Below are 27,013 nucleotides of genomic sequence, written 5' to 3' on the forward strand. Positions count from 1 at the left end.
CCTTGCCCCCATGGCAGGGCGTGCAGTGGGGGCATACCTCGCTTCTTCAGTGCCCTGCTGCTCACACCTCTAGGGGAGCATATAGATGGGCAGACTGTTGGGCTCCAACCCCACGGCGGTGTCTGTTGGTGAGCGTTTACAGCTGAAGCCCCAGTGGGCATGTATTACAGGATGCTATTTTGATTTGCCCTGTAGGCGGCTTGTGTTAACCAGCTAGTGAGACCGTCTACCTTATCACAAGGACAGAGAGATTTCTATATCCCAGGATTTCTTGCCTTGGTGTAGCAGAAGAATTGGATCACACGTGGGCTTGGAGAATGAGTGTAAGGTTTTATTGAGTAGAAGCAGCTCTCAGCAGATGGGGGAGCCTGAAAGGAGATGATTTTCCCCTGGAGTTGGGCTGCTCCAGCCAAACTCTGCATCACTCTGATGGCCTGTCAGCCTGCCGGTGCCCATTGGCATGCTCTTCTGCCAGTGTGTTCTCCACCACCATGTGTGCTCTTGCTGTGTCTTCTTTTGCCAATGTGTTCCTCACAATGTCCAGCCGATTGTGTCTTCTACTGATGTGTTCCTCTTGATGTCTGGCCACTTGTGTGTGTGCCCACTAGGGTCTCAGGTTTTTATAGGCCCAAGATGGGGGCGTGGTGGGACAGGGTGGTCTTGGAAACAGGAACATTTGGGCATGAAGACAGAAGTGCCTTGTCCTCATGTAGATCTGTGGGAGTGAAGCCCTAGCCAGGGACCAAGCCCTCCTCTATCCAGCACTTGCCTTCCCCCAGTCCGTATCATTTAAAGGGACCATGCTCTTCCCTTCCCAGTATTCCTGTATCAGTACTGGAAGTACTAGCCAGGGGACTCAGGCAAGAGAAAGAAATAGAAGGCATCCAAATAGAGAGGAAGTCCAACTATCTATCTTCCTAGACAATATGATTCCATTCGTAGAAAACCTCATACTCTCTACCCAAAGGTTCCTAGCACTGATAAATAATTTCGGTGAAATTTCAGGATACAAAAATCACTGTACAAAAATAAGTAGCATTTCTATACGCCAATAATGTCCAAGCTGAGAGCCAAATCAAGAATGCAGTCCTATTCACAGTCGACAGGCGCTCTCTCTCTCTCTCTGTCTCTCTCTCTCTCTTTCTCTCTTTCTCTCTCCCTGTCTCTCTCCCCCGGCTAACCAGAGAGGTGAAAGAACTCTGCAATAAGCATTACAAAACACTGCTGAAAGAAATCAGAGATGACACAAATGGAAAAACATTTTATGTGCATGGATAAGAAGAATCAATTTGTTAAAGTGGCCGTACTGCCCAGAACCACTTACAGATTCACTGCTACTCCTAGCAAACTACTAAATTTCATTTTTCTCAGAATTTTAACAAACTATTCTAAAATCCATATGGAAACAAAAAGGAGGCAGAATAACAAAGCATCCTAAGCAAAATGACCAAAGTTGGGGAGGCATCACACTACACAGTTTCAAACTATACAACAAGACTTGAGTAACCAAAACAGCATGGTACTGGTAGAAAAAAGGCACACAGACCAATGGAATGGGTTAGAGAATCCAGAAATAAAGCTGTCCACTAGGAACCATCTGCTCTTTGACAAAGTCGACAGGAACAAGCACTGGGGAAAGGGCTCCTTATTCAGTGATGCTAAGATAACTGGTTAGCCAAATGCAGAAGATTGAAACCAACCCCTTACTTTTACCATATACAAAATCAACTTGAGGTGGATTAAATGACTTAAATGTAGGACCTGAAACTGTAAAAACTCTAGCCCATTCTGAACGTAGTAGGCCTTGGTAAACATATTATGATGAAGTCTTCAAAAGCAAATACAGCAAAAACAAAAGTAGACAAATGGGAGCTAAACCAAAAAGCTTCTGCAGTTTAAAAGACACTGTCAACAGAGTAAACAGACAACATACAGAATGGGAGAGAATATTTGTAAGATATGCATCTGATACAGGTCTAATACCCAGAATTTATAAGGACCCTAAGCATAAAACAAATAATCCCATTAAAAACTGAGCAAAGGACATGAACAGACACTTCTCAAAAGAAGATATGCACATGGCCAACAAATGTAGGAAAAAATATTTAACATCACTAATCATTAGAGAAATGCAAACCAAAACCACAATGAGATATCGTCTCACACCAGTCAAAATGGCTATTATTAAAATATCAGAGAATAGTAGATCTTGGTGAGGTTGTGGAGAAAAGGGAATGCTCAAAGTGCTGCTGGTGGGAATGTAAATTAGTTAAGCCACTGCGTAAAGCAGTTTGCAGATTTCTCAAAAACCTTTAAATAGAACTACCATTTGACCCAGCAATCCAATTACTGGATATATACCCAGAGGAATATAAATCTTTCTCCCAAAAAGACACATGCACTCTTATATTCATTGTGACATGTTTTACAGTAGCAAAGACATGGGATCAACCAAGATTCCCATCAGTAGTGGATTGGGTAAAGAAATCTGGTATATGTATGTCATAGAATACTATGCAGTCATAAAAGAAAAACAAAACCATGTCCTTTGCAGCACCATGGATGCAACTGGAAGCCATTATCCTAACAAATTAACACAGAAACAGAAAACCAAATACCGCATGTTCTATGTGGGAAGTAGACATTGAGTACATGTTGTACATGAAGAGGGAAACCAAAGATACCAGGGCTTACTTGAGGGTGAAAGGTAGGAAGAGAGAGAGGATTAAAAAACTATCTGTTGTGTACTGTGCATATTACCCTGAGTCATGAAATAATTTGTGCACCATATCCCAGTGACATGCAATATACCCGTGTAACAAACCTGTACATGCACCTCCTCAACATAAAGTAAAAGTCGAAAAAGAATACTAAATAAAAGGAAAGAACAGCAAAAGAAAGAAAGAAATTGGATTTTATTCTGGCATTGATGGTTATGTGATTATAATCCAGAACAAAGCAAAGTCTTCTACAAGATTGAAGGCCTAAGTCAGTGTTAGAATAATTATATTTTGTAATCTCAATGCTCTAATGTTTAAAATTTCCTGTTAAAAATTTTACTTATCACTAGGAAAACAATTTTATTTAGCAACATAATTAATATCCGAAAGAGGAATATAAATGCTCTGGCTTCTTTCTCAGTAAAGTAACAATGATAACTTTTGAACAAAGAAAAGCCCCTTCATATGGTGGCGGGGAGTGGGGGGTGGGTGGCGGTGCGGGAAACCATACTGCTTTTAACTGATTGAAAGTGAGAAACAAAACAAGTTGCTGTATTTGTGGATTTCACATTTCACTAAAGGCAGAATTGAATTTAAAGTAGTTTTCTTTACAAAGTGTAGGTATCCTGGAACATACAAGTATATTCATACCTGAATTCATTTTTGGTACTTTCGAATGACAAAATATTCATTGAGCTCTTTTTCATTAATAGTATGGCTTTTATAGAAAAGTTTTAGTATTCTGGCAGATGTGAGTTTTTTGATTGCATATGTCACCTGCTAAGCTTAAGTAATTTACAGTTTTGTGAACAAGATATACTTTTGGTCCTTGAAATAGATTTGATAATATAACAGAAACTGTCAGACTCACAGAAATGGATTACATTAACTGCTTCAAAAAATTGTTTAGTTTTTGTATTAGCTTTCCATCTTTTAGTCAGTATACATAGTTTTTTATGATTTATAATCTGAAATATATGCTTTTTTTGGTGATAGTTTCTGTGTCTTGCAGCCTATCTCTGTTCTTTCCAACTAAATTATGATTTCCTCAGAGACAAGGGTTTGTTATTTTTATTGTTATTTGTAGCTACATTGTTTAAAACAGTGTTGGCCTAATAATGGGTACTAAGTAAATAAGAAAAGAAAAAGAGAAGGGAACAATTTGAAAAGAAAAGGATTGAAGAGCGGGGGATTTATATACCTGAAATTTAAAGTTTGGTTTTTGTGCATGTATGTTTGTGCAACCTGTGAATTAATTTATTGCATTTATTTTCAAATTGAAATACCTTTTTTGATACATAGTAGTCATAGCCACACCTGGGACTTGATTTTAGTTCCCGTGATACTTCATTACACTTGTAGTGTGTTTTTTGTTTTGTTTTGTTTTTTGCATTTACTGTATTTTTTAATCCATTTTATGATTTGTGAATTTGGTATTACCCAGTTCTCACAAATTTTAGTAATTGACAACTTTTAAAAAATAAATGTTTGGCTGGTTATACAGAATTTACAGTAAGTTTGTGGAATGTTTAAAAAAAGAAATTGTCTTTCATTCTCCCCTCTCAAGAACCTTTGCAGTATTCATCTGAATGTATTACAAATCTAATATTAAACACTGTTTTATAGCACAAGATAGTAAATAGTACAAGAAATCACAAAGTAAATTTTAGTGTCTTTCTCTAATTTAGTCTTGTTTACTGGGGAAGCCAGACAATTAAGCAGACCACATTCTTAGGATAGACCATGCCTAATGTTTCTTCCAAGTTTAAAACACTCCCTTCATTGTTTAACACCTCATTGCAACTGACATCTCCCCTACAGTTTGAGTCAGCTTGAGGCTTTGCTATGTAATTAATGCATAATTGAAACCTCCTCCACACAATTATGGTACTGGCTGTAACTCATAGCTCCAGTTGGCATAGATTCTATATGGTTTTATGTAAAATTGAGGATTCTTTAGTTTTCTGTCCCTTCAATAAGTAAATGAAACAAAACAAAACCCTTTAACATCCTAACAAAATTAAGATTATATTATGGAAATATTTAAAAAAATACACAATACATCTATAAACATGATTTTCAAAGTTGTTTAGTGGAACTCTAAGGTTATTTAAAATAAATGATTGGATGCAACTTCCTGATTTGGGCCATGTTGGCAGCCACACGGGACCAAGTTCCAAAGAGGAGAGATTGTGCACAGAAAGAGCTCAAAAGCTATGTAGAGGGTTCTCCTTGCGTCCACCAAATGCTGTTCAGCGCATGCATGTGAGAAAACTGCTTGAGGCCTGGGAAACAGTCATTGGGAAGGAAGCAGGCACAAAAATTACTGGAGCTTGGACTGGACTGAGAATACTACTTGTTCTCAACAACCCCAGACAATGCAAAATGATATTGCCATTTTGGAAAGTAATATGGGAGTTTATTTTTTCCCCCATCACATTAAAAATATTACTCCACTATCTTCTGGCTTCCTTTGTTTTGATGATGAGAAGTTGTTAGTGTGATAATCAGTCCTATGAGGGGAATCTGTTCCATGTGTTTATTTTAAGGATCATTTTAAATTTATCTGCTATAGCTAGATACAGATTTCTTTTTATATATACCACTTGGAATTTGTCAGAATTATATCTGTGTATTGGTTGTTTTTCATCAGTTCGGAAAGTATTGGCCCTTACTTTTGATAATCTGTGAAATATGATATGCATTTTTTTTTTTTTTTTTTTTGCATATGTTCTGTTCCCTGTTCCCCTCTTTTTTTTTCATCTCTTTCTGGAACTTAAATGAGACATACTTTAGACTTTCTCACTCTATCTTCTGTATTTCTTAAATGATTCCATTTCCTATTTCTTTTTCTCTGTTGCATGCATTTTTCATCATTTCATTAAATTTGATTTATAGTTGCCTATTTCTTTGGCCACACTTTAATCTGATCTTAAGGCTATTCATTGCATCTTAAACTTTGGTTGTTTTGTATTTCAGTTTTTGTGGCTCTGTTTTGTTACTTTTCCAACCATGGCCTGTCTTTGTAATTCTTTTTTACTGTACATATTTGTAAGCTTGTTTTATAAGCCTTGATTTTTGGTAATTGTAGCATTTGGAGTCCTTAGTTATCTTCCTTTAAATGTTGTCTCCTACATGATAACTTGTTTCCTTGTGTGTTTAGTTTTTTACTGTTCATTTTATTGTTTTTTATCTTGTTAATTTACTAATTTAGTGTTCATTTTCTTTGGAATTACTTCTGTAGAAATTTTTTGATCTTCAAGTGAATGTGAGGGAGCTCCAGAGAAGATGTGCATCTGTATCTGCTAAGCACCTGGGAGCTTTATCAATCTAGCATAACTTTAAATTCCCTATTGGAGGTTTTTATTATCTAAATATCGTTGTTGTTCTTGCAAATTCAAATGAGGTCAGTTTTACCATTTGAGACATTTGATTTTCCTTGCAATTGTCAAAATAGAGGTTAGGGCCAGAGTTAGGGGTTGTGGGGGAAGAGGGTGGACAGTGAGTTTCTTTCTAGTTTACCATTATGTTGAACTTAATCCCTGAGTCTCAGCTTTATAAGGAAAGAAACTCTTACTAGATTTTCTACGTTGAGCAGAATTTAGACTTATTTCCTATTTCAGGAGCCCATTGAAATATAGTGAAATTGAAATATAGTGAAAAACCAAGCTTAACTTTAATTGGTTTGCAAATCCCTTCCATGGATAGCAGTGTGCAGTGTTATTCTTACTTCTTTGAGTTCCTCTCTTTTTACTCGGTCTTTGGCCCACATATTTTTTATACCTTGCTAGCTAGCTCAGATATGCTTTTAAGACATTTTTTCTTTTTTCCTTTTTTTTTTGTATTGATACATAACAGATCCACATATTTTGGGGTACATGTAATAATTTGATATGTTCTTATAATGTGTAATAATTAAATCAGGGTAATTAAGATATCCATTACCTTAAACACTTACCTTTATGCTGGGAATATTAAAATTATTCTTTAATAGATATTTTGAAATAAACTATAAATTATTGTTTACTGTAGTCACGCTACTGATTTATTGAACACTGGGTCTTATTTCTTCTATCTGTATTTCTGTACCCATTAATCAACCTCTCTCGCTCCTCCACTCCCCCACCCTTCTTGGTCTTTGATAACTACCAGATTACTCATTTTGTGAGATCCACTGTTTAGTCATTTTCTTTGGAATTATTGTTGCAGTTACTTAGGGGATCTATCATATTATCCTACCAGAAACAGAATAAAGCCATAGTTTCTAAAGGTCATAATTTGTTGGTATTTACTCATGCCATTGTTCCTTAAATCTTTATATACATATACGTATATGTATATGAATACAATTGTCATAATTTCCAAATGGTGGTCTCAGAGGACTTAGAAATCTTAAATAACAGGCTGGGCATGGTGGCTTATGCCTGTAATCCCAACCCTTTGGGAGGCCGAGGCAGGCAGATCACGAGGTCAAGGGATTGAGACCATCCTGGACAACATGGTGAAACCCTGTCTCTACTAAAAATACAAAAATTAACCAGGTGTGGTGGCATGCGCCTATAGTCCCAGCTACTTGGGAGACTGAGGCAGGAGATCGCTTGAACCCTGGAGGTGGAGGTTGCAGTGAGCCAAGATTGCACCATCGCACTCCAGCCTGGTGGCAGAGTGAGACCCTGTCTCAAAAAAAAAAAGAAAGAAAAATTTGAATAACATGGTTTTATCAAAAGAATTACTTCAGACCAATTTTTTAGTTAAACTAATGTTTGAGGATGCTGAATGTGTTTTCTTTTTTCTTTTGTTGGTTTAAAGATTTATTATGTTCCCTAAATTTATCTTTTTAACTTTTGTGTTAAAAAACAATTTATGCCGGTCGCGGTGGCTCACGCCTGTAATCCCAGCACTTTGGGAGGCCGAGGCAAGTGGATCACGAGGTCAAGAGATCGAGACCATCCTGGTCAACATGGTGAAACCCCGTCTCTACTAAAGATACAAAAAATTAGCTGGGCATGGTGGCGCGTGCCTGTAATCCCAGCTACTCAGGAGGCTGAGGCAGGAGAATTGCCTGAACCCAGGAGGCGGAGGTTGCGGTGAGCCGAGATCGCGCCATTGCACTCCAGCCTGGGTAACGAGAGCGAAACTCCGTCTCAAAAAAAAAAAAAAAAAAAAAAACAATTTATTTCCATAGGTTTTGGGGGAACAGGTGGTATTTGGTTACATGACTAAGTTGTTTAGTGGTAATTTGTGAGATTTTGATATGCTTATCATTGGAGCAGTATACACTGAACCTGATTTGTAGTCTTTTAACCTTCACCTTCCTCCTACACTTTCCTCCTGCATCCCCAAAATCCTTGTGTCATTCTCATACCTTTGCATCCTCATAGCTTAGCTCCCACTTATGAGTGAGATCATTCAGTATTTGGTTTTCCATTCCTGAGTTACTTCACTTAGAATAATAGTCTCCGCTTCCATCCAGGTTGCTACAATTGCCATTCATTCCTTCTCTTTTATGGCTGAGTAGTATTCCATGGGGTGTGTGTGTGTGTGATAAGTTTATTTATCCACTTGTTGATTGATGAGCATTTGGGTTGGTTCCACATTTTGACAGTTGTGTATTGTGCTGCTATAAACATGCATATACAAGTATCTTTTTTGTGTAGTGACTTATTCTGCTGGATCAAATGGTAGTTCTACTTTTAGTTCTTTAGGAATCTCCACACTGTTTCCCATAGTGGTTGTACTAGTTCACATTCCCAGTAGCAGTGTAGAAGTGTTTCCTTTTCACCTCATCGACACCTACATCTATTATTTTTTGATTTTTTGACTGTGACCATTCTTGCAAAAGTAAGGTGAAACTGCCTTTTGGTTTGATTTGCATTTCCCTGATCATTAATGATGTTGAACATCTTTTCATGTTTGTTAGCCATTAGTTTATCTTCTTTTGAGAGTTGTCTATTCATGTCCTTAGCCCACTTTTTCATGGGATTGTTTGTTTTTTTCTTGATAATTTGAGTTTGTTGTAGATCCTGGATATTAGTCCTGTATCAGAAGTATAAATTATAAAGATTTTCTCCTACTCTGTGAGTTGAGTGTTTACTCTGCTGACTGTTCCTTTTGCCGTGCAAAAGCTCTTTAAGTCCCAGCCATTTATCTTTGCTTTTATTGCATTTGCTTTTGGATTCTTGGTCATGAAATGACTAAGCTAGTGTCTAGAAGGGTTTTTCCAATGTTATCTTCTAAAATTTTTATAGTTTCAGGTCTTAGTCCTTGATCCATCTTGAGTTGATTTTTATATAAGGTGAGAGATGATCCAGTTTCTTTCTCCTACATGTGGCTTGCCAATTATCCCAACACCATTTATTGAATAGGGTGTCCTGTCACCACTTTATGTTTTTGTTTGCTTTGTCAGAGATCAGTTGGCTTAAGTATTTGGGTTTATTTCTGGGTTCACTTTTCTGTTCTGTTGGTCGGTGTGCCTATTTTTATACCAGTACCTTGCTGTTTTGGTGACTATGGCCTTATAGTATAGTTTGAAATCAGATAATTTGATGCCTCTAGATTTATTCTTTTTGCTTAGTCCTACTTTGGCTATGTGGGCCCTTTTTTGGTTGCATATAAATTTTAGGATTGTTTTTCTAGTTCTTTGAAGAATGATGATAGTATTTTGATGGAAATTGCATTGAATTTGTAGATTGCTTTTGGCAATATGGTCATTTTCACAATATTGATTCTACCCATCCGTGAGCATGAGATATGTTTCCATTTGTTTTGTCATCTATGATTTCTTTCAGCAGTGCTTTATAGCTTCCCTTGTAAAGATCTTTCTCCTCCTTGGTTAGATATATTCCTAAGTGTTTTTTCACGTGTGAGTTTTGTAGTTTTTTTTTTTTTTGTAGCTATTGTAAAAGGAGTTGAGTTCTTGATTTCATTCTCTGCTTGGTCGCTGTTGGTGTATAGGAGAGCTACTGCTTTGTGTACATTAATTTGGTATCTGGAAACTTTGTAGAATTATTTATCAGTTCCAGGAAGTTTTGGAGGAGTCTAGGGTTTTCTAGGTGTACAGTCACATAATAGCAAACAATGACAGTTTGACTTCCTCTTTACAGATTTGGATACCCTTTATTTCTTTCTCCTGTCTGATTGCTCTGGCTAGAACTTACAGTATTATGTTGAATAGAAGTGATGAGAGTAGACATCCGTGTCTTGATCTGGTTCTCAGAGAGAATGCTTTAAACTTTTCCCCATTCAGAATTATGTTAGCTGTGGGTTTGTCATAGATGGCATTTATTACATTGCAGTATGCCCCTTGTATGCCGATTTTGCTGAGAGTTTTAATCATAAAGCGATGCTGGATGTTGTCAAATGCTTTTTCTGCATCTATTGAGATGATCATGTGATCTTTGTTTTAAATTCTGTTTATATGGTGTATCACATATATTGACTTGTGTATGTTAAACCATCCCTGCATCCCTGGCGTGAAACCCACTTGATCATGGTGGATTATCTTTTTGATAGATTGTTGGATTTGGTTAGCTGTATTTTGTTAAGGATTTTTGCATCTACGTTCATCAGGGATATCAGGCTGTAGTTTTCTTTTTTGGTTATGTTCTTTCCTGGTTTTGGTATTAGGGTATTATGGGCTTCATAGACTGATTTAGGGAGGATTCTCTTACTCTATCTTGTGGAATAGTGTTAGAAGGATTGGTACCAATTCTTTTTTGAACTGGTAGAATTCAGCTGTGAATCCTTCTGGTCCTGGACTGTTTTGGTTGGTAATTTTTAAGTTACCATTTCAATCTTGCTGCTTGTTATTGGTCTGTTCAGGGTATCTAATTCTTTCTGATTTAAGCTAGGAGGATTGTATCTTTCCAGGAATTTATCTGTCTCTTCTAGGTTTTCTAGTTTGTGCATGTAAAGGTGTTCATAGTAGCCTTGAATGATCTTTTGCATTTCTGTGGTGTCAGTTGTAATATCTCTGGTTTTGTTTCTAATTGAGCTCATTTGGATTTTCTCTCTTCTTTCCTTGGTTAATCTTGCTAATGGTTTGTCGATTTTATTTATCTTTTCAAAGAACCAGCTTTTTGATTTATTACCTTTTGTATTCCTTTTTGTTTGTTTCCATTTCATTTAGCTGTGCTCTGATTTGGGTGCTATGTGTAAGGCAGCATGCTAGCTGATGTGCGTGCCGTATAGCTGAACCATTGGCTCTGTCTTCAGGAACCTGAAGTCTAGGTCTGCCATGGTACCTCATGCCTGTAATCTCAGCACTTCGGGAGGCTGAGATGGGATGATTGCTTGAGTCCAGGAGTTCGAAGTTTGAGACCAGGCACAATAGCAAGGCCTTGTTTAAAAAAAGGAAGGAAGAAAAGACAAAAATAGAAACCTGAAGTCTAGTGGGGATGTGACAGACTTTGTAGATTACCATAATAACAATAAAAAAAGCTCACTGTAAAATTGTAGAAAATTGAATTGTACTTTGAATGAAGAAGATAAGTTCATAGTGAAATACATATGGCTTAAATTTAGAATTAAGTAAATGCCTAAATATAAACAGACATATTTAAAGTTTTATAGCCTAGGAAATTAAAATTACAACGTTCATCATATTTGAATTTCAGATGCATTTTTACCTTTTGGATGCTACCTTACAGACAACTGTGTTATTATGTATTGATAGACCAGAACCAATTTGTTCAAACTTCTTGTGCAAGAGGAGGCATAGAAATAAAGTACTGTTGTTTGTCATTTAAGGCTTAAGTCTGGGTAGTACTTGATAGGCTTAAATTTTACCCTCTTTAGCATCCTAAATTGTATTCCATCTGGTCATTGCTGCCATTAGCTGATGCGTCTAAGCTGAGAGTGGAGTTGTAATAGAACAGGATACATTGACAGTTGACCTAGTGTAGCTAAATTGATAATGTAATATGTAGCACTTTGGTCACATTCTTTGTTAAGTTTAATTAGGTCTAGAGTATTACATACTTTAGACAGTTATTTCTCATGATTTAATATCTCTGAAATTGTGCGATGTCATATAATTGATGTTATCTTAGAGTTGCTGTGGCTAGGTGGCAGTCCTGACATAGTTTTATTACTGGCACATGCACAAAATAGTGATGGCAATTCATAGTTTCATTAGTTCTGTAAGATATGTGCATAGATGGCACTATATATGTTGAATTTAAATGTAATGCAAAATGTCTTCAAAAAAGAGGCAGTGCAATTTAACATTGAAACAGTTACTATGGAGGAACAAAGAGGGAGGACATATACTACCTGATTTCAAGACTTAGTATCAAGCTGCAGTAATCCACACATTGCACTAATGATATAAAGATAGACAGATAGATGAATGAAAATAATGGAGATTGCGTAAATGGGCCTATACTATTTTGACAAAGACATCAGTGCAATTCAATTGAGAAACAAATGCCTTATCAACAAATAGTACTGGAACAATTGGATAAATATATGAGTGGAGAGGAATGACTCTCAACCATTACCTAACACTATACACAAACATTTATTTAAGATAGATTATACACACAAACTTAAAAGCTAAAACTTTTAAGGCTTCTAGAATAAAGCATAATAGGATGTTTTTGTGACCCTGAAATAGTGTTTTTTTTTTTTTAAAGGATGAACCATAAAAGAAAGAAATTTTAAAACTTCCGTTCATCAAAAGACACCACTAAGAAAATGAGAAGGCCAGGCACATGCTGGGGGGAAATCTTTTTATTGCACATTTCTAACAAAAGATTTGTATCTAGAATCCTGTGTGTCAATATTTTTAAAAATCCAGTTAAAAATAAGAGATGTTGACACTCCACAAAAGAAGGTATACAAATGGCCAATAAGTACATGAAAAAAATTCTCAGTATCATCAGTTATTGAGGAAGTAAAAATTAAAATGATGTTGAGATACTATTTCACATACCCATTAGAAAGACTAAAATTGAAAAGACTAGAACTCTCATACATTTTTAGTGGAAGTATAAAATGGTTTAACTTCTTTGGAAAACTTCATGGCAGTTTCTTATAAAGTTACACATACCCCATAATTCACTCAAAGGTATTTATATAAGAGAAATGAAAGCATGTGTTCACAAAAACACTTACATAGGAATATTTATATAAGTGTAATAACCCAGACTTCAAAACTACCCTGCTATAGACTGAACATTTGTGTCCCACAAAATTTGTATGTTGAGACTTAGTCACTAATGCCAGGGTATTTGGGAAGTAATTAGGTCACGAGGGTTCTGTCCTCACAAATAGGGTAAGCGCCCTTAGGAAAGTGATCCCAGACAGCTTCCTTGCTCCTTCTTTCATATCAGGACACAGCAGAAATACTGTCTACAAACCAGGAAGTGGGACCTCTTTAGACAGTAGACGTGCCAATATCTTTATCTTGACTTCCTAACCTTCAGAACAGTGATAAAAAAATTTCTGTTGTTTACAAGCCATCTCAGTCAGTCTATGCCGTTTCTATTATTGTGTCCTGTACGTACTAAGACACATCCAAATGTCCACAGCAGGAGAATATTTTCTTATAATCGAAATCTACTTAGCAGTAAAAGAGAATGAACTACTGATAACACCCCACTGCAGGTATGATGATCAGAAACATTACATTGAATGAAGGAAGCCAGGTACAAAATAATACATCTGGTATTATGAGAGTGTGTATATGAATTCCCCAAACAGGCAAAACTAATGGAAAGCAGAACAGTGGTTGCCTGTTGGGAAGGAGAATGGCATTTGACTGAAAGGTATAGATGGAAACTTTCTGGTTGATGCAGATGTTCTTTATCTTGATTGGAATGGTGCTTATACTCAGTGTACATTTATCAAAACTTGTCTATTTGCACATTTCACTGTATGTAAATTTTATGCCAATTAAAATGTTGTATATTCAAGAATACACTGAAATGAAGCAGTGGAGTGCAAATTTGATACTTGAATTCTTCCGCATTAGAAGAATGATTTCCGTATTCCTTTTTGTTTTTCTGAGGCAGAGTCTCACTCTGTCACCCAGACTGGAGGGCAGTGGCTTGATCCCAGCTCACTGCAAAATCTGCCTCACAGGTTCAAGTGATTCTCGTGCCTCAGCCTTCAGAGTAGCTGGGATTACAGGCATGCACCACCACACACAGCTAATTTTTGTATATTTAGTAGATAGGGTTTCACCCTGTTGGCCAGACTGGTCTCAAACTCCTGACCTCAAATGATCCACCCACCTTGGTTTCCCAAAGTGCTGGGATTACAGGCATGAGCCACCACACCTGGCTCTAATTCCATATATATATTTTATAAAGCAACAACCAGGTGCTTTATGGAACCTAAAAAGGGAAGATGGCAATAGTAGATGAACCTATTTTGCCTGAGATACCTATGAAACAATTGCCTATCACACACATCCAGCAGTACAGCCGAAGCCAGAAGAAATAACCAGTTTTCTGGAGGGATGATGACTGATTTATGTAGAATACATAGTTTAATTGGCAGTATTTTTTTTCTTTCATAGTGGTACAATATAATGGTACAGTATAATGGTGTATCTCACAATCATTGGTGTCTTAGATTTGATTAACTGCAGTAGGGTGAACAGGTAAAACTTTTATTGACTCTGTGGAATACCAGTCTTTTTAGTAGACTTAACTTTAGGGGAAGAGGTCATAAGATCTATATTTGTGTTACAAATGAGAGATCCTTGCTGACAAGCATTTTGAAATAAAGCTTCTTTTTTTTTTTTCTTTTTTAACTGCTACAATTCTAAGAAAATACCTAGATAGAAGTAGAAGTGACTACAATTATAAGAAAATACCTAAATATAATCAGAAATTAACATGCTAGAGCATCTGAAAATTCTAGGATGGTGGTTAATTATAAAAACCATGTTAATGATTCTGAACTTTTATAAAACATCAAGTGATGTGTAGACATGCAGATGCTGTATAACTTATTTCTTAGGCTTCAGAAGTTGAAATAGGTGTATCATAGACTTTTTGTTAGTTTGGTATTTTAATCACTCATTTTTAGGTATTTTATATTCTAGTCATATTTTTAAAGTTTATAAGTAATTTTATACAAGTAAATTTATACTTTAATACCATGTTAAAATTTCAGAAGCCAGAAAAGAGGGAGATGCAGTCTTATATTTAACAATTTAAACATTTTAAATCCCATGTAGTTACAGATTGAGATAAAGCAAAGCATTTCTCTTGGCAGTAGAATCCCTTTGTTCTGTGTGTGTGGAACATAAGTTCAAGAGGGCAGGGACTGTGTTTTGTACAACTATGTATATTGTGAAAGTTATAGCATGATATATTGCACGTACTATTCACTTAAAACATTTTTTGTTGTGGCTTTTTAAAAATTTTTTATTTATTAATTTTTTTGGCTGCTTGCTTGTTGTAGCTTTTTACCAGTACACAGTTTCAAATAAAGTATACCTATTAAAATTTTTAAATAATGTGTTTCATTAACCAAAGTGTTAGTACTGTCTTTGGCATTTTCTAAGTGAGCTTGGTTAATAAATAAACCAAATGCTATAGGAAGCAAATTATTATCTGGGGGAAATTTTTAAACGATATAGAAATCTTAACTTTTTAATCAAATGTAAAATGTATGTTAGAACAATCAGCTCAGAAACAAAGTTGAGTATCACCATGAACTAAAAATTTTCTAGACAATAAAATTAATACCACTTTCTGATGAATCCAATATGTGAAATTGAAGTTTTTCAGAGAACTCTAATTCATGCAAGTTCTCCTGTGGTTTTTGGTCCTTTCATCCTTTTATCTCTCTTAAGCTTTAGAAGCAGAGTGGCACTCTCATACATTGATTGGATTCTGTCCATTTTATTGGAGAGACTAGATCATAGCTAATAAAATATGTTATTGGACTGTTAGGATTATGTGTATATTTAGAAAATAAGACTTGTAAAATACTTTGTGAACATTAGCAAATTTTAGAGGTGGCAACAGCTATCCAGATTGTTATTTTTAAGAATATCTGTCTTGAGAATTGATCCACATAAGTAAGTTGATAAATGCCACTAGTTGATAATAATCGCAGTATTTCCTAAAATAATCAGCATACACTGATTTAATTTTCATACTTTACAATTTTCAAAGCTCTCTGAAGTTTGATGGTGTTTTTATAATTTTGCTGAAGCATAAAATTTTTTTTAAGTATTTTGTGAAGCTCCTGGATAGGCTAAGTCACATAAAGAAGCCTGCTAGCCACAGCAGCTTTTTCACTTCAAGTGACCTTTTGATTTCTCATAAAGTTTCTCTTATCATGAAGTTTCCCTCTAATAGAATTTGAGAAATTAAGGATTAGTGTGGAGAATGCTAAGTGCTAGTTGAATGAATATAAATTGTGTGTTGATACACGTACACACACACACCAACCTAGAGTCTGAGTGAGCCTGAGATCTATTTGGTGTACAAAGACCTATACTCTGCATGATCTGTACTCGCAGAGCAGGTTTATTTAAAAACAAACATCTTTAGTTTAAAACTATTAATGTTTAAAAAATTATTTCGAAATAGCGTTTATTTTTCCATTTTCATCACATGGAATACATTTGACTTTTTCTCATCTCTGTTTTTTCAAAGATTTGTCCCATCAGATGAAAAGAAGAAACAAGGTTGTCAACGAGAAAATGAAACTCTAATACAAAGAAGAAAAGACCAGATCCAACCAGGGGGCACTGCAATTAGTGTCACAGTACCTTATAGAGTAGTAGACCAGCCCCTTAAACTTATGCCTCAAGACTGGTAAGATAGTCTGTAGATTTCTTTTTACAGGCATTGCACCCAAGAGAATGAGTGTTGTTATTGCCATTGATGATGATGATGATGATGATGTTTTTTAAGAGATGGGGTCTTGCTATGTTGCCCAGGCAGAGCTTGAACTCTGGGCTCCATCATTCCTCCTGCCTCAGCCTCCCAAGAAGCTGGGACTACAGGCGCAAGCCACTGCACCTGGCAGTCTATATTTTTTAAATACTCATTTGTTTTCTGTATATCATTGGTTTTTTCCTTGTGTGAGCAAGTATCAGATTTTATCATGGGTTCTAAATAGAAACTGTCCTTGAAAACTATGTTAATGTATGTTAATTTGGTCATTAATAATGTTAACATTCTAATAATTCCTCAGTAACTTTATATTTTGGATAGGAAAACTTGTTTTTACTTATAAGAAGAAACATTCTAACTTCTGGAAAACCCAGTATAAAAAATTCTTTCCACATGTTCATTCTGCATCAGCTTGTAGACTAACGTTGTAAGGTAGTCTGTGTTCTAGATTTTTGGTTTGGAGAATTCTCATTTTCTGGTAAGAAATGGTAAGTGAAGATATACTTTTATTGTAAGGGAATAATTTAATAAAAATAATAGGAACAGCTCTTTTATCATGGTTTAACCCTTTTATTGCGTTAAAATGTTCTTTAACAAAATAGTAAGCTGTTTATAATATAAAGTGCCTCTAAATTTAGATACACAAATTACCTTATTTCTGTAAACTGGAGTAGAAGTTGAGTATATATCTGTGATACAGAAAATGCAATACATGCATGACACATTAGATGAATTTACCTTTGAAGTACTGTGAGTTCAGGTATTAGGAAGTCAAGGCACTGAGAATATTAATATTAAAATTTTTCTAAAGAATAAAGAGTTTTTAAGTTGTAATTCTCCCCTGGCACCTAATAGATACTTTGAGTGATACAGAAAGTGAATAAGATGAGAATTTTAGATACCAAGCTTAAGACCAAGTAAGAAAGTTACATCATTTGTGTTTTATGTTTGCAGTTATTTGCAGAAATAATACAGTGTATAGAAATGTCATCACTATGCTGTAAAATACTGCTTGTGTGTATTAGTTAGGGTTTCCAGCCATTGAAGCCTCCAGCATTTTCCCTACTTCTTTATTTTCCTTTAATTGTCCTTTCAAGAATTCGTGGGGAGTAACATTTTTATTATCCTGCTTCCCTGCTGATCCTATGAGACCCAGTAGAATATAGGTGACCTCTGTCCAGCAAATTCCCTTTGCTTTGGCAAGCATCTTGGGCTTTCAGCTATTTCAAGGTACATCATAAAATTGAAGGATTATTTAATAGTGGATTCTGCATTGCCAAAGATGATTTTGACAGTTTGAGGCATGTGTCCCATGAAAGGAGAAATTTTTTTACTCTAAGATTTAATTTTAGCCTCAGAGATTTTGGGCAGGTAACATTTTAAGCTTGCAGTTTTTAATAGTTGTTGTAGGTCTTCTCCTTGAATAGAAGGTAACCCTGGTTTAATGTTTTGTTTTGTGTCTGTGGTCGTCATTAATGCAATGGTTACCAAAGTGTGGTCTGCAGACCTCAGGGCGTTCCTAAGACCCTTTCACGGAGTTGCAAGGTCAAGACTTCATAATAATACTGAGATGGCTATTCTCATGATTTATCTGCTCTCAAATAGGAACAGTAGCATACCCAGTGCCCTAGCATGATAATTTATTCTCCTCCTTCCCTTCCTCCCTTCTTCCTTTTCTCTCTACTTCTACTTTCCACGTTTCTGTTCTCCAGTATGCCTACGCACTTGTTTCTTCGTTTGTAAAATGAGGATTCTAATAGTATCCAGCGAGGTCACGGGATTGTTTTGAAGATTAAATGCGTTAACATAATAAATAATCCATAAAGTCCTTAAAATGGCACTTGACACCCAGTAACTGTTCATAGTAAATGTTACTAATGTTAACTATTATTGTTATTGTTGTTTGTTCCCACCCCTTTAGTTACTGGCTTTAACTGTTTGTGGCAGCACTACTTAGAATTTCTCAATTTAATTAAATATTTTGTAAAATAATGAAATTTGAGGGCCTACAAAGAAGTTTGTTCTTTCTGGGAAAACTAGGTTGACTGGTTGGAAGAAAATTGCTTTAAAAAACACTTGTAAGTTTAGGGTGAATGAAACAATTGTAAAACAGTTGCAAAAATTATAAAAGCCTAAATGATTTCTGTACTCCGATTACTTCCCAAGTAATCACAAGAACTCAGATAAGGCCCTGGGACCTCATAAAATGGTTGATGAGTTCCTATAATGTAATATTTTTAAAGTAAAATATTTAAGATGTGTTTAAATTTTAAATGATTTTTTAATCAAATTTTTGATTAATAGTTATCAACCACTATTCCCTCTTGCATTGGAATAGTGGGCCCCTGCTGTAATTAACAGAAAGGAACAGAAAAGGCAAACACGATTACATATAAGTATTGTCCATGCCATTATATTTAAAAGACTTAGATGTAAAAACCAGATGCATGGGAAGTATAACATTAATACACTCTGATGACAATATCATATTTAAAAGTTGGTAAGTACTTACTGTATTTGCCTCATAGAAGGATTGATAAGACTCTGTCACATGAACGATTATGGGACTATTGTCTAAGGGATTTATAGTAACTAAAGCTCAAGTTTGAGATAATCTCCCTCTGTCCCCTACCTCCCCACACCCCCTTTTCTACTTGTAGGGACCGCGTTGTAGCCGTTTTTGTGCAAGGTCCTGCATGGCAGTTCAAAGGTTGGCCATGGCTTTTGCCTGATGGATCACCAGTTGATATATTTGCTAAAAGTAAGATTCTCTTTGTTACTGAATGTTCTCACTTTAAGAGAGTCATATGGTTCTGCGCATATGATGTGTGTATCCAAGGATTGCTGTTAAATAATATATATTATGTGAATATGTAAGCACCTGTGACATGTTTTTAAAAATTTTGTAAATTAATACTTTCTGTGTAGGTACATCTGAAAGTGAATATTGCCTATCCACAACATCAATAATTATTTTTAGATCACTTAAAAATCATTAATACTGTTGCGTGTCCATACATTTTGATTAAAATTAATGCCAGTTTTAAATGGGTTGGCTTTTGATGAACAGAAATGTTTAAATTAAAATGCCATGATGACATTTACGAGCTCTTCCTTTCATCTGAAATGATTGTAAGTTGATTGACTTTTTCTCTTCATTCAGAGCTCTGCTGAAGTGTTTTCTCTTTGGAGAATCTGTCTCTGACTTCTTTCAAATAACTATCACCATCTCCCATTTGCTCTTTAAGCTTTTTTATTTTCTTGATAGCATTTACCATTCCTAGACATTTTCTAATTGTTATATTTTTATTCTAAGTGTTCCCTAGCTGGAATGCAAGTTTCATGATGGGAGAGTCCTCCTGTTCCTTATTTACCTTTGAGTCCTCAGCACAGAAGAGTGCCTGGCATAGAGAGGCTTTCAATAAATGTTTGCTGAATGAATTATTTCATGTATGTTTAATATTTATTAAACATATGAGCATAAATTGATATAACAAAAGATTAATTTCACCTGTTTATTTGCTGGAAGGGGTATTCCAACAATTCTTTAATTAATTATTCAATTAAATTAGTAACATAAGTAAAATTAATTTTAAAATGTCATTTTCATGAAACAAGTATGTTTATTAGAAGTGACAACTTTAGGCTGGGCATGGTGGCTCATGCCTGTAATCCCAGCACTTTGGGAGGCTGAGGTGGGCAGATCATGAGGTCAAGAGATCGAGACCATCCTGGCCAACATGGTGAAACCCTGTTGCTACGAAAAATACAAAAATTAGCTGGACGTGGTGGCGCACACCTGTGGTCCCAGCTACTCGGGAGGCTGAGGCAGAAGGGTTGCTTGAACCCAAGAGACGGAGGTTGCAGTGAGCCGAGATTGCACCACTGCACTCCAGCCTGGCGACAGAGCAAGACTCTGTCTCAAAAAAAAAAAAAAAGTGACAACTTTAGTTATTATGAATGTTGATTTTACTATGAACAATCCTGTGAAATGTCCTTTGTTTTTAGCAGCCCCAGTTTTTGTTAGTGGTACCATCATTTTTCCATAGAAAGTACCCAAGCTTGAAAGTTGTAGTGTTCTTCTATTACCTTCATTCATTAAAAAAAAAAAAAAAAAAAAAAAGAATTCTATTATTACATTATGATAGCTTTTTATGTTATTTCTGAAACTTGAGTAGTGCACAGAGTTGGTAAATAGAAAGTTAAATGAAAAGAATGGAATTTGAATCAAAGTAAAATGTCAATGTGAATTGTTTTACCTACTTGCTTGCCTTGTTGAATACTATTTCAACAAAATGCTTAGAGTGTCTTCAAGATATAAATGTATGAAATTCATTAAGAATATAAAAATGTTTTTTATTATTTTGTTCAAATTGTTAGTCTTTTGAAGTTTAGATAAGAATTTAGAGAATTTTCTTTTAACAGTCATTAGTGATATACTTTGATTAGCTATTCTTTCTCTTTCACCTATTTCTTCTACACTGACTCCTCTCTCAGCATTTAAGAATACTCTTTCCCTTCCATCTTAAACAACAAAACAAAATCCTTACCCTTAACCTCACCCTTTCCCCTAGCTGCTTCTTTTTCCTTTTATAGCTACACTTTAGAAAGAATTGTCTACCAACTCATTTCTGTTCAAATCCCCTGTAGTCTGGCTCTTGCTCTGTACTAAAACTATTTTCACTAAAGTCGCCAGTGACTCAAATAATGGATACTTTTAACTTATCAGAATTTGATTCTGTTGACTCCTTTACTCCTTTTTAAGTTACTTTCCAAGTACCTGCTACACCTTGTCTCCTTGCTAACTTTTCCTCTGATTAGCAACTGCAGTGGACCCTTCAACAGTCATGCAGTTGAAAACTCCCATATAACTTTTGACTCCTCCAAAATATACCTTCTAATCGCTTACTATTGACTGGATGCCTTAACTGATAACCAGTCGATTAACACATATTTTGCATGTTAGTGTTGTATACTATATTTGTACAATAAAGTAAGCTAGAAAAAAGAAAATATATTCACTGTTCATTAAGTGGAATTGGGTTATCATAAATGTCTTCATCTTCATTGTCTTCACATTGAGTAGGCTGAGGAGGAGGAAGGGTTAGTCTTGCTGTCCCAGGTGGCAGAGGCAGAAGAAAATCCATGTATCTAGTGCACCCACTCAGTTGGAACCTGTGTTGTTCAACATTCAAATGTGTATGTTTATGTCCTTGTTTATTTTCTCCCGTAATTCTAAATACCCTCTCAAGAAGATCTCATAGCTTTCCCATTACCATTTATATTCCCTTATTCTAAAAATTAGGTCTCTAGCTTGATATTCTGGACCTATATACCCCACTCACTATCAGATAACTTCTCTGTGATATCTCATTGGTATGTCAAACTCAGCCTTTTCCAAATGTAAATTTGATTGTTTTACTCTCTTCCATATTCCTCAAACTATTTCTTATTATCTGTTAGTCCTTTTCAGGAAGTTGCCTAAGCCAGAAACTTGGGAGTATATTAGCTCTTAGCTCTTAGTTAGTCTTCTTGCTTTCACTCTTGTGGCTTCTGGTCGTTTTCTCCATCAGAATACATTGTATAGCATAGGGGAAAACTGAGGGTATTTGGGAGCATCTCTATGATCCTTGATAGAAAATTGTATTATATTTTCTTAATATCATAATTATCATTAAATACATCATTTCAGAGAAGATACTAAGTATTGAATTGCATAAAATTGTCAAATCTTTATAAATTTAGAATAAGAAGTTTAAGCTGATATCTGGATGTATTTTAAATATATTATACTTGAGGTGGCTATATTTATTCATTGGTTGACATTAAAATTTTTTTTTATTGATATATATTTGTACATGTTTATGGTGTACATGTGATACTTTGTTACATGGATAGAATGTGTAATGATCAAGTCAGAGTATTTAGGGTATGTATCGTCTTGAGTATTTGTTATTTCTGTGTTTTGGGAACATCTCAAGTCATCTCTTTTAGCTGTTTAGAAATAAATAATACATTATCGTTGGCCAGGCATGGTGGCTCACGCCTGTAATCCCAGCACTGTGGGAGGCCGAGACGGGCGGATCACCTGAGGTTGGGAGTTCGAGACCAGCCCGACCAACATGGAGAAACCCCATCTCTACTAAAAGTACAAAAATTAGCCAGACGTGGTGGCGGGTGCCTGTAATCCAGGAGGCTAAGGCAGGAATATCGCTTGAACCTGAGAGACAGAGGTTGTGGTGAGCCGAGATCACGCCATTGCACTCCAGCCTGGGCAACCAGAGCGAAACTCCATCTCAAAAAATAAATAAAACAAAATAAAAATACATTATTGTTAACTATAGTCTATACTCCTACTCTGCTTGTGAACATTGGAATTTATTCCTTTGCGCAGCTGTTCATCATGGCACACGTTTAACTATGTAAAAATCTGCACATGTACCCCTGAACTGCTGGATCATCCAGTAGTTCTGTTTTTAGTTTTGAGAAATATTCATACTGTTTGCCATAGTGGCTCTACTAACTTATATTTCCACTGACAGTGTAGGAATTCCCTTTTCTCTGCATCCTTGCCAGCATCTGTTATTTTGTCTTTTTAGTAATAGCCATTCTAATTGGGGTAAGATGATATCTCGTTGTAGTTTCGATTTGCCCTTCCCTGATGATTAGTGATGTTGAGCATTTTTTTCATATATTTGTTGGCCATTTATTTGTATGTCATCTTTTGAGAAATGTCTGTTCATGTCCTTTGCCCGCTTTTTAATTGTTGAGTTTCTTGCATATTCTGGATATTAGTCCCTTGTTGGATGGATTGTTTGCAGATATGCTCTCCCATTCAACAGGTTGCTCTTCACTCTGTTTATTGTTTCCATTGCTATACAGAAACTTTTTACTTTAGTATAATCCCATCTGTTTATTTTTGTTGCCTGTGCTTTTGAGGTCTTAGCCATAAAGTCCTTGCCTTGACCAGTGTTCTGAAGTGGTTTTCCAATGTTGTTTTGTGTTCTCTTGTATCCTACTTAGTTTCTGTGATATCATTATTTTGAATTCTTTTTCTGATATTTTGTAAGTTTATGTTTCATTGGGAGCTGGTTTTTTTTTTTTGGGGTGGGGGCGGGGGGCGGGTGTCATAATTTCTTACTTTTTCTGTTTTCTTGTGTCCTGTGTTGATATCTGCATATCTGGTGTAAACATTGCTTCTTCTAGTTTTTTGAATTTGCTTTTTAGGGGAGGACTTTTTCTGAAGATGCACCTATGATTTTGATTGGATGGGGCACTTTGGCTTTGATTCTTGGTACTGGCCATATAATTTCTTTACCTATAAACAGCGTCAGTGATGTCTGTGGTTTCCTCAGTGGCTTAGGGTATGGTTGTTAGTGGAGGCTGTGGGGAAGTTTTGCTGGGGACGGTGACATCAGGTGGGCTAGTCCTCAGGCCCCAGTGGTGGCAGCAGTGAGCTGAGCCTGCCTCTCTTGGAGTCCCAAGGCCACATATGCTGGCACCTGTGCTGGTGGGTCCAGGCATCATCTTAGGTGCTAGCAGTGGCAGTGGCTAGCCTGGAGGGTGAGCAGGTCATGTTCCTGGGTAGTGGGCAATGGCAGTAGCAGTGAAAGGGCAACCCTCTGGCTCCCCAGAGGTCCACGCTGTTACCGATTGTGGCTTTCATGGGCTGGACAGGACGGTGCCCAGGCCCACAGGTGGTATGTGCAGGTGAGTAACAGCTGTGGTGGTAGTGGCAGGTTGGGTGGGCCTATCTTCTGCCTCTGGGAGAAGTGCTCACGTGCCAGCCGTGGAGGATGTTGCAGGGCTACCCTCAGGCTCCCAGATGTGTGCTCAGGCACTGCTGGGCCGGCAGATGGGGAGGGACAGAGCCCAGCCAAGCTGGCCAGTTCTCAGGCCTCCAGATCACAGGCAGTGGTGGGGTGCTCTTTAGGGCCTTGGCAGAGTGCTACCAGCACTTGGGGCCTGCTGCTGGAAAGGGCAGCGTTGTTTTTAGTGGCACCAGCCAGTAGGCAGGCATCTGGGGCAGGTGAGCTTCTTCCACATGGTGACTGTGATTTGGGGAATCCGTCCTCAAGGTGTTTTTAAATACCCGGCTGTTGGGGTTGTGGGTCACTGCCAGTAGCTTGCACTTAGATCTAATCATTGTCTGAGGATTCGCAGCGGTGGGGGGGTGGGCAGGGGGATGTTGTCCTCAGGTGCTTCCCCGCTCCCAACCTAGGGTCTGTTGGGCCTCAGCGTAGGATGTAGTTTGGTGGGGTCTGAGCCCTCAAAATGGTGCTGTGCTGCAGCTGCTTAGGGCTTAGGGGATATGTAGGACCTAAGCATGAGCTTCCTCTCTGGAGCATCTTGTGATCTCCAGGCAACCTTCTATGTTGGTGTCAGCACCCCCGAGGGTCATGTGGCTCTCCCTTGGCTAGGAGTCTGAGGTGGGAATTTGGACCATTAGGGATCTCTCACCCTTATCTCGCTGGTGAGTCCATCCTGGCTTCCCTTCTCCTTCCTTGCCTTAGGTGTTTCCTCTCACTTAACTGTTGAACTCCAGTGTACTTTCTTAGATTATCTATTCAATATAAGTGTGATTATCTACTCACTGTTTGGTTCTTTTTGTTTGCTTCTTTTATCCTCCTGGTAAATTACAGAACCATGGTTCTTCTTTCTGGAAGAGGCAGTTGCCAGATGCCTCTAGTTAGATATCTTGAAGCCCCTCTCGATATTTTTAACGATAAATTTCTTCAAATTATTGCCAGCTACCATTGAAAAAATATTTTTATTTAATAATCTTCTGTATTATTCCTTTATCATTTGTCATGCCATCAGTATATCTAAATACTCTTTAAAAGGGTACCTTTTCTATCTCTCGCGCTGCGTTGTATCCCCCTCAAAAAATGTTGGCAGGATTCTTGAAGTTTGCAATAACAGGCAGTTCTGAGTTGTGTGAAATATTTTTGCGGTTATAATTCATTGTGCCACCATAAAACTGGCTTCTTATAAAAGAACCGTATTTTTTCTGTTTTTAACTTCCAGAGACTTAAAAATTTTTCATACTTTCTCTGAATTAAGAAAGTTTTTTTATGATATGTTGGCATAAGTTTGTTTGGCATCATCGCTTCATGCAAATGAAATATTTTGTCTTATGTGTGAAATTTTGTATGTTTTAAAAATTAGTGACACTTTTTGGACTCTAGTATCTCAGCTTTAAAAGTTGTCTATTCTGATGGAAAAATAAATATCAATAAAGGTGAAACCTGTTAAATTATTAAAGAAGACTAGACCTTTATGGCTTCAGTTTGATAATTTAAAAAATATAACTTATATGTATTCTGAAGAATGATTTATAGCAAATAATTAAGTTAGAAAAGCAAACATGTAGTAAGTAGAATGGAAAGAATTAAAATGTTAATTTACATTGAATACATGAGTTTTTGAAAATTTTTTGACAAATTTATTTTATACATATAAATACTACTTAGAAAGTTTTTTGAACCCCCCATAACATGTAGCCTCTTTAATGAATTTGTTTAATTCAAAATGAATAATTTATGTCTGATGAAGATACTTTTATTTATAAACGCAAATAGATTAGAAATAAGTTAATTTTTCTGGGCGCAAATTATTCATTTTAAATATTTATCAAGAATTGAATCTTGATTAGTTCAAAAGCCAATATGCCAGCAAGCAATATGAAACAAGCAATCCATAAAGTAGCTATTAGAAAGAAACTTTAAAAGTCAATTGTTTTCTCTTTAGAACCCCTAATACCAGGTGATGATACTGATCATAATCATATGCTAGTGAAAAAGTAAAAAACTGGGGGAGAAAAGCTTAATATTTGTATGTGCACATGCAAAACAAAAGCTCCCTTGATAATAAAGGGATTTCAGATATAATGGTAAACTAGCTGGGATGAATCAACTGGGTTCTTAAGGAGAGAAAAAGATTGTAAGTCATTATTTTATAACCTGTCCGTTACCTGTTTTTGGTACATACCAGTTGGGAAGTTTTGCTTTAGAATGTATCACCTGCCCAACAATCCAGAGTTGTGTTTTAAAAATGACATTTTCACCTTCTTCCTGTAGACTCTCCAGTGGCTTACTGTCAAATTTGGAGTAAAATTCAGATTTCTTAAGCTGTAGCTGAGAATGTGTATATAGGCCATTGCCTACCAAAAAGGGTAAACTGAAGCTGGTTGTGATGGTGTGCGCCTGTAGTCCCAGCTGCTGGAGAGATTGGGCCAGGAGGGTCACTTGAGCCCAGGAGTTTGAGGCCCTGGTCAACGTAGTGAAATCCTGTCTCAAACAAAAATTGCAAGTGTAACGTTTTTAAAAGTATTATTCTTTAACATAGGATATTCTGTGCTTGCTTCCATCTTGGGACCTTGTGTCAGCTGTTCCTTCTGCCTGAAATCTTTCTCTCCCAGATCTTTGC

General features: G+C 36.4%; 1 protein-coding gene across 1 annotated transcript in view; it reads left to right on the top strand.

Annotated features, from left to right (window-relative positions):
* The window catches only part of CDC73 (cell division cycle 73), a 137,710-nt gene that overhangs the window by 96,641 nt on the left and 14,056 nt on the right, over positions 1 to 27,013 (top strand). Inside the window, exons 14-15 of the mRNA XM_012444606.3 lie at positions 16,343 to 16,504; positions 19,246 to 19,346. Coding sequence (XP_012300029.1) covers positions 16,343 to 16,504; positions 19,246 to 19,346 — 263 coding nt within the window. The remainder of the gene's footprint in view (positions 1 to 16,342; positions 16,505 to 19,245; positions 19,347 to 27,013) is intronic.

The sequence above is a fragment of the Aotus nancymaae genome, unplaced genomic scaffold, assembly GCF_030222135.1.
Source record: "Aotus nancymaae isolate 86718 unplaced genomic scaffold, 86718_ANA_hifiasm-v0.15.2.pri h1tg000108l, whole genome shotgun sequence".
Lineage (NCBI taxonomy): Eukaryota > Metazoa > Chordata > Mammalia > Primates > Aotidae > Aotus > Aotus nancymaae.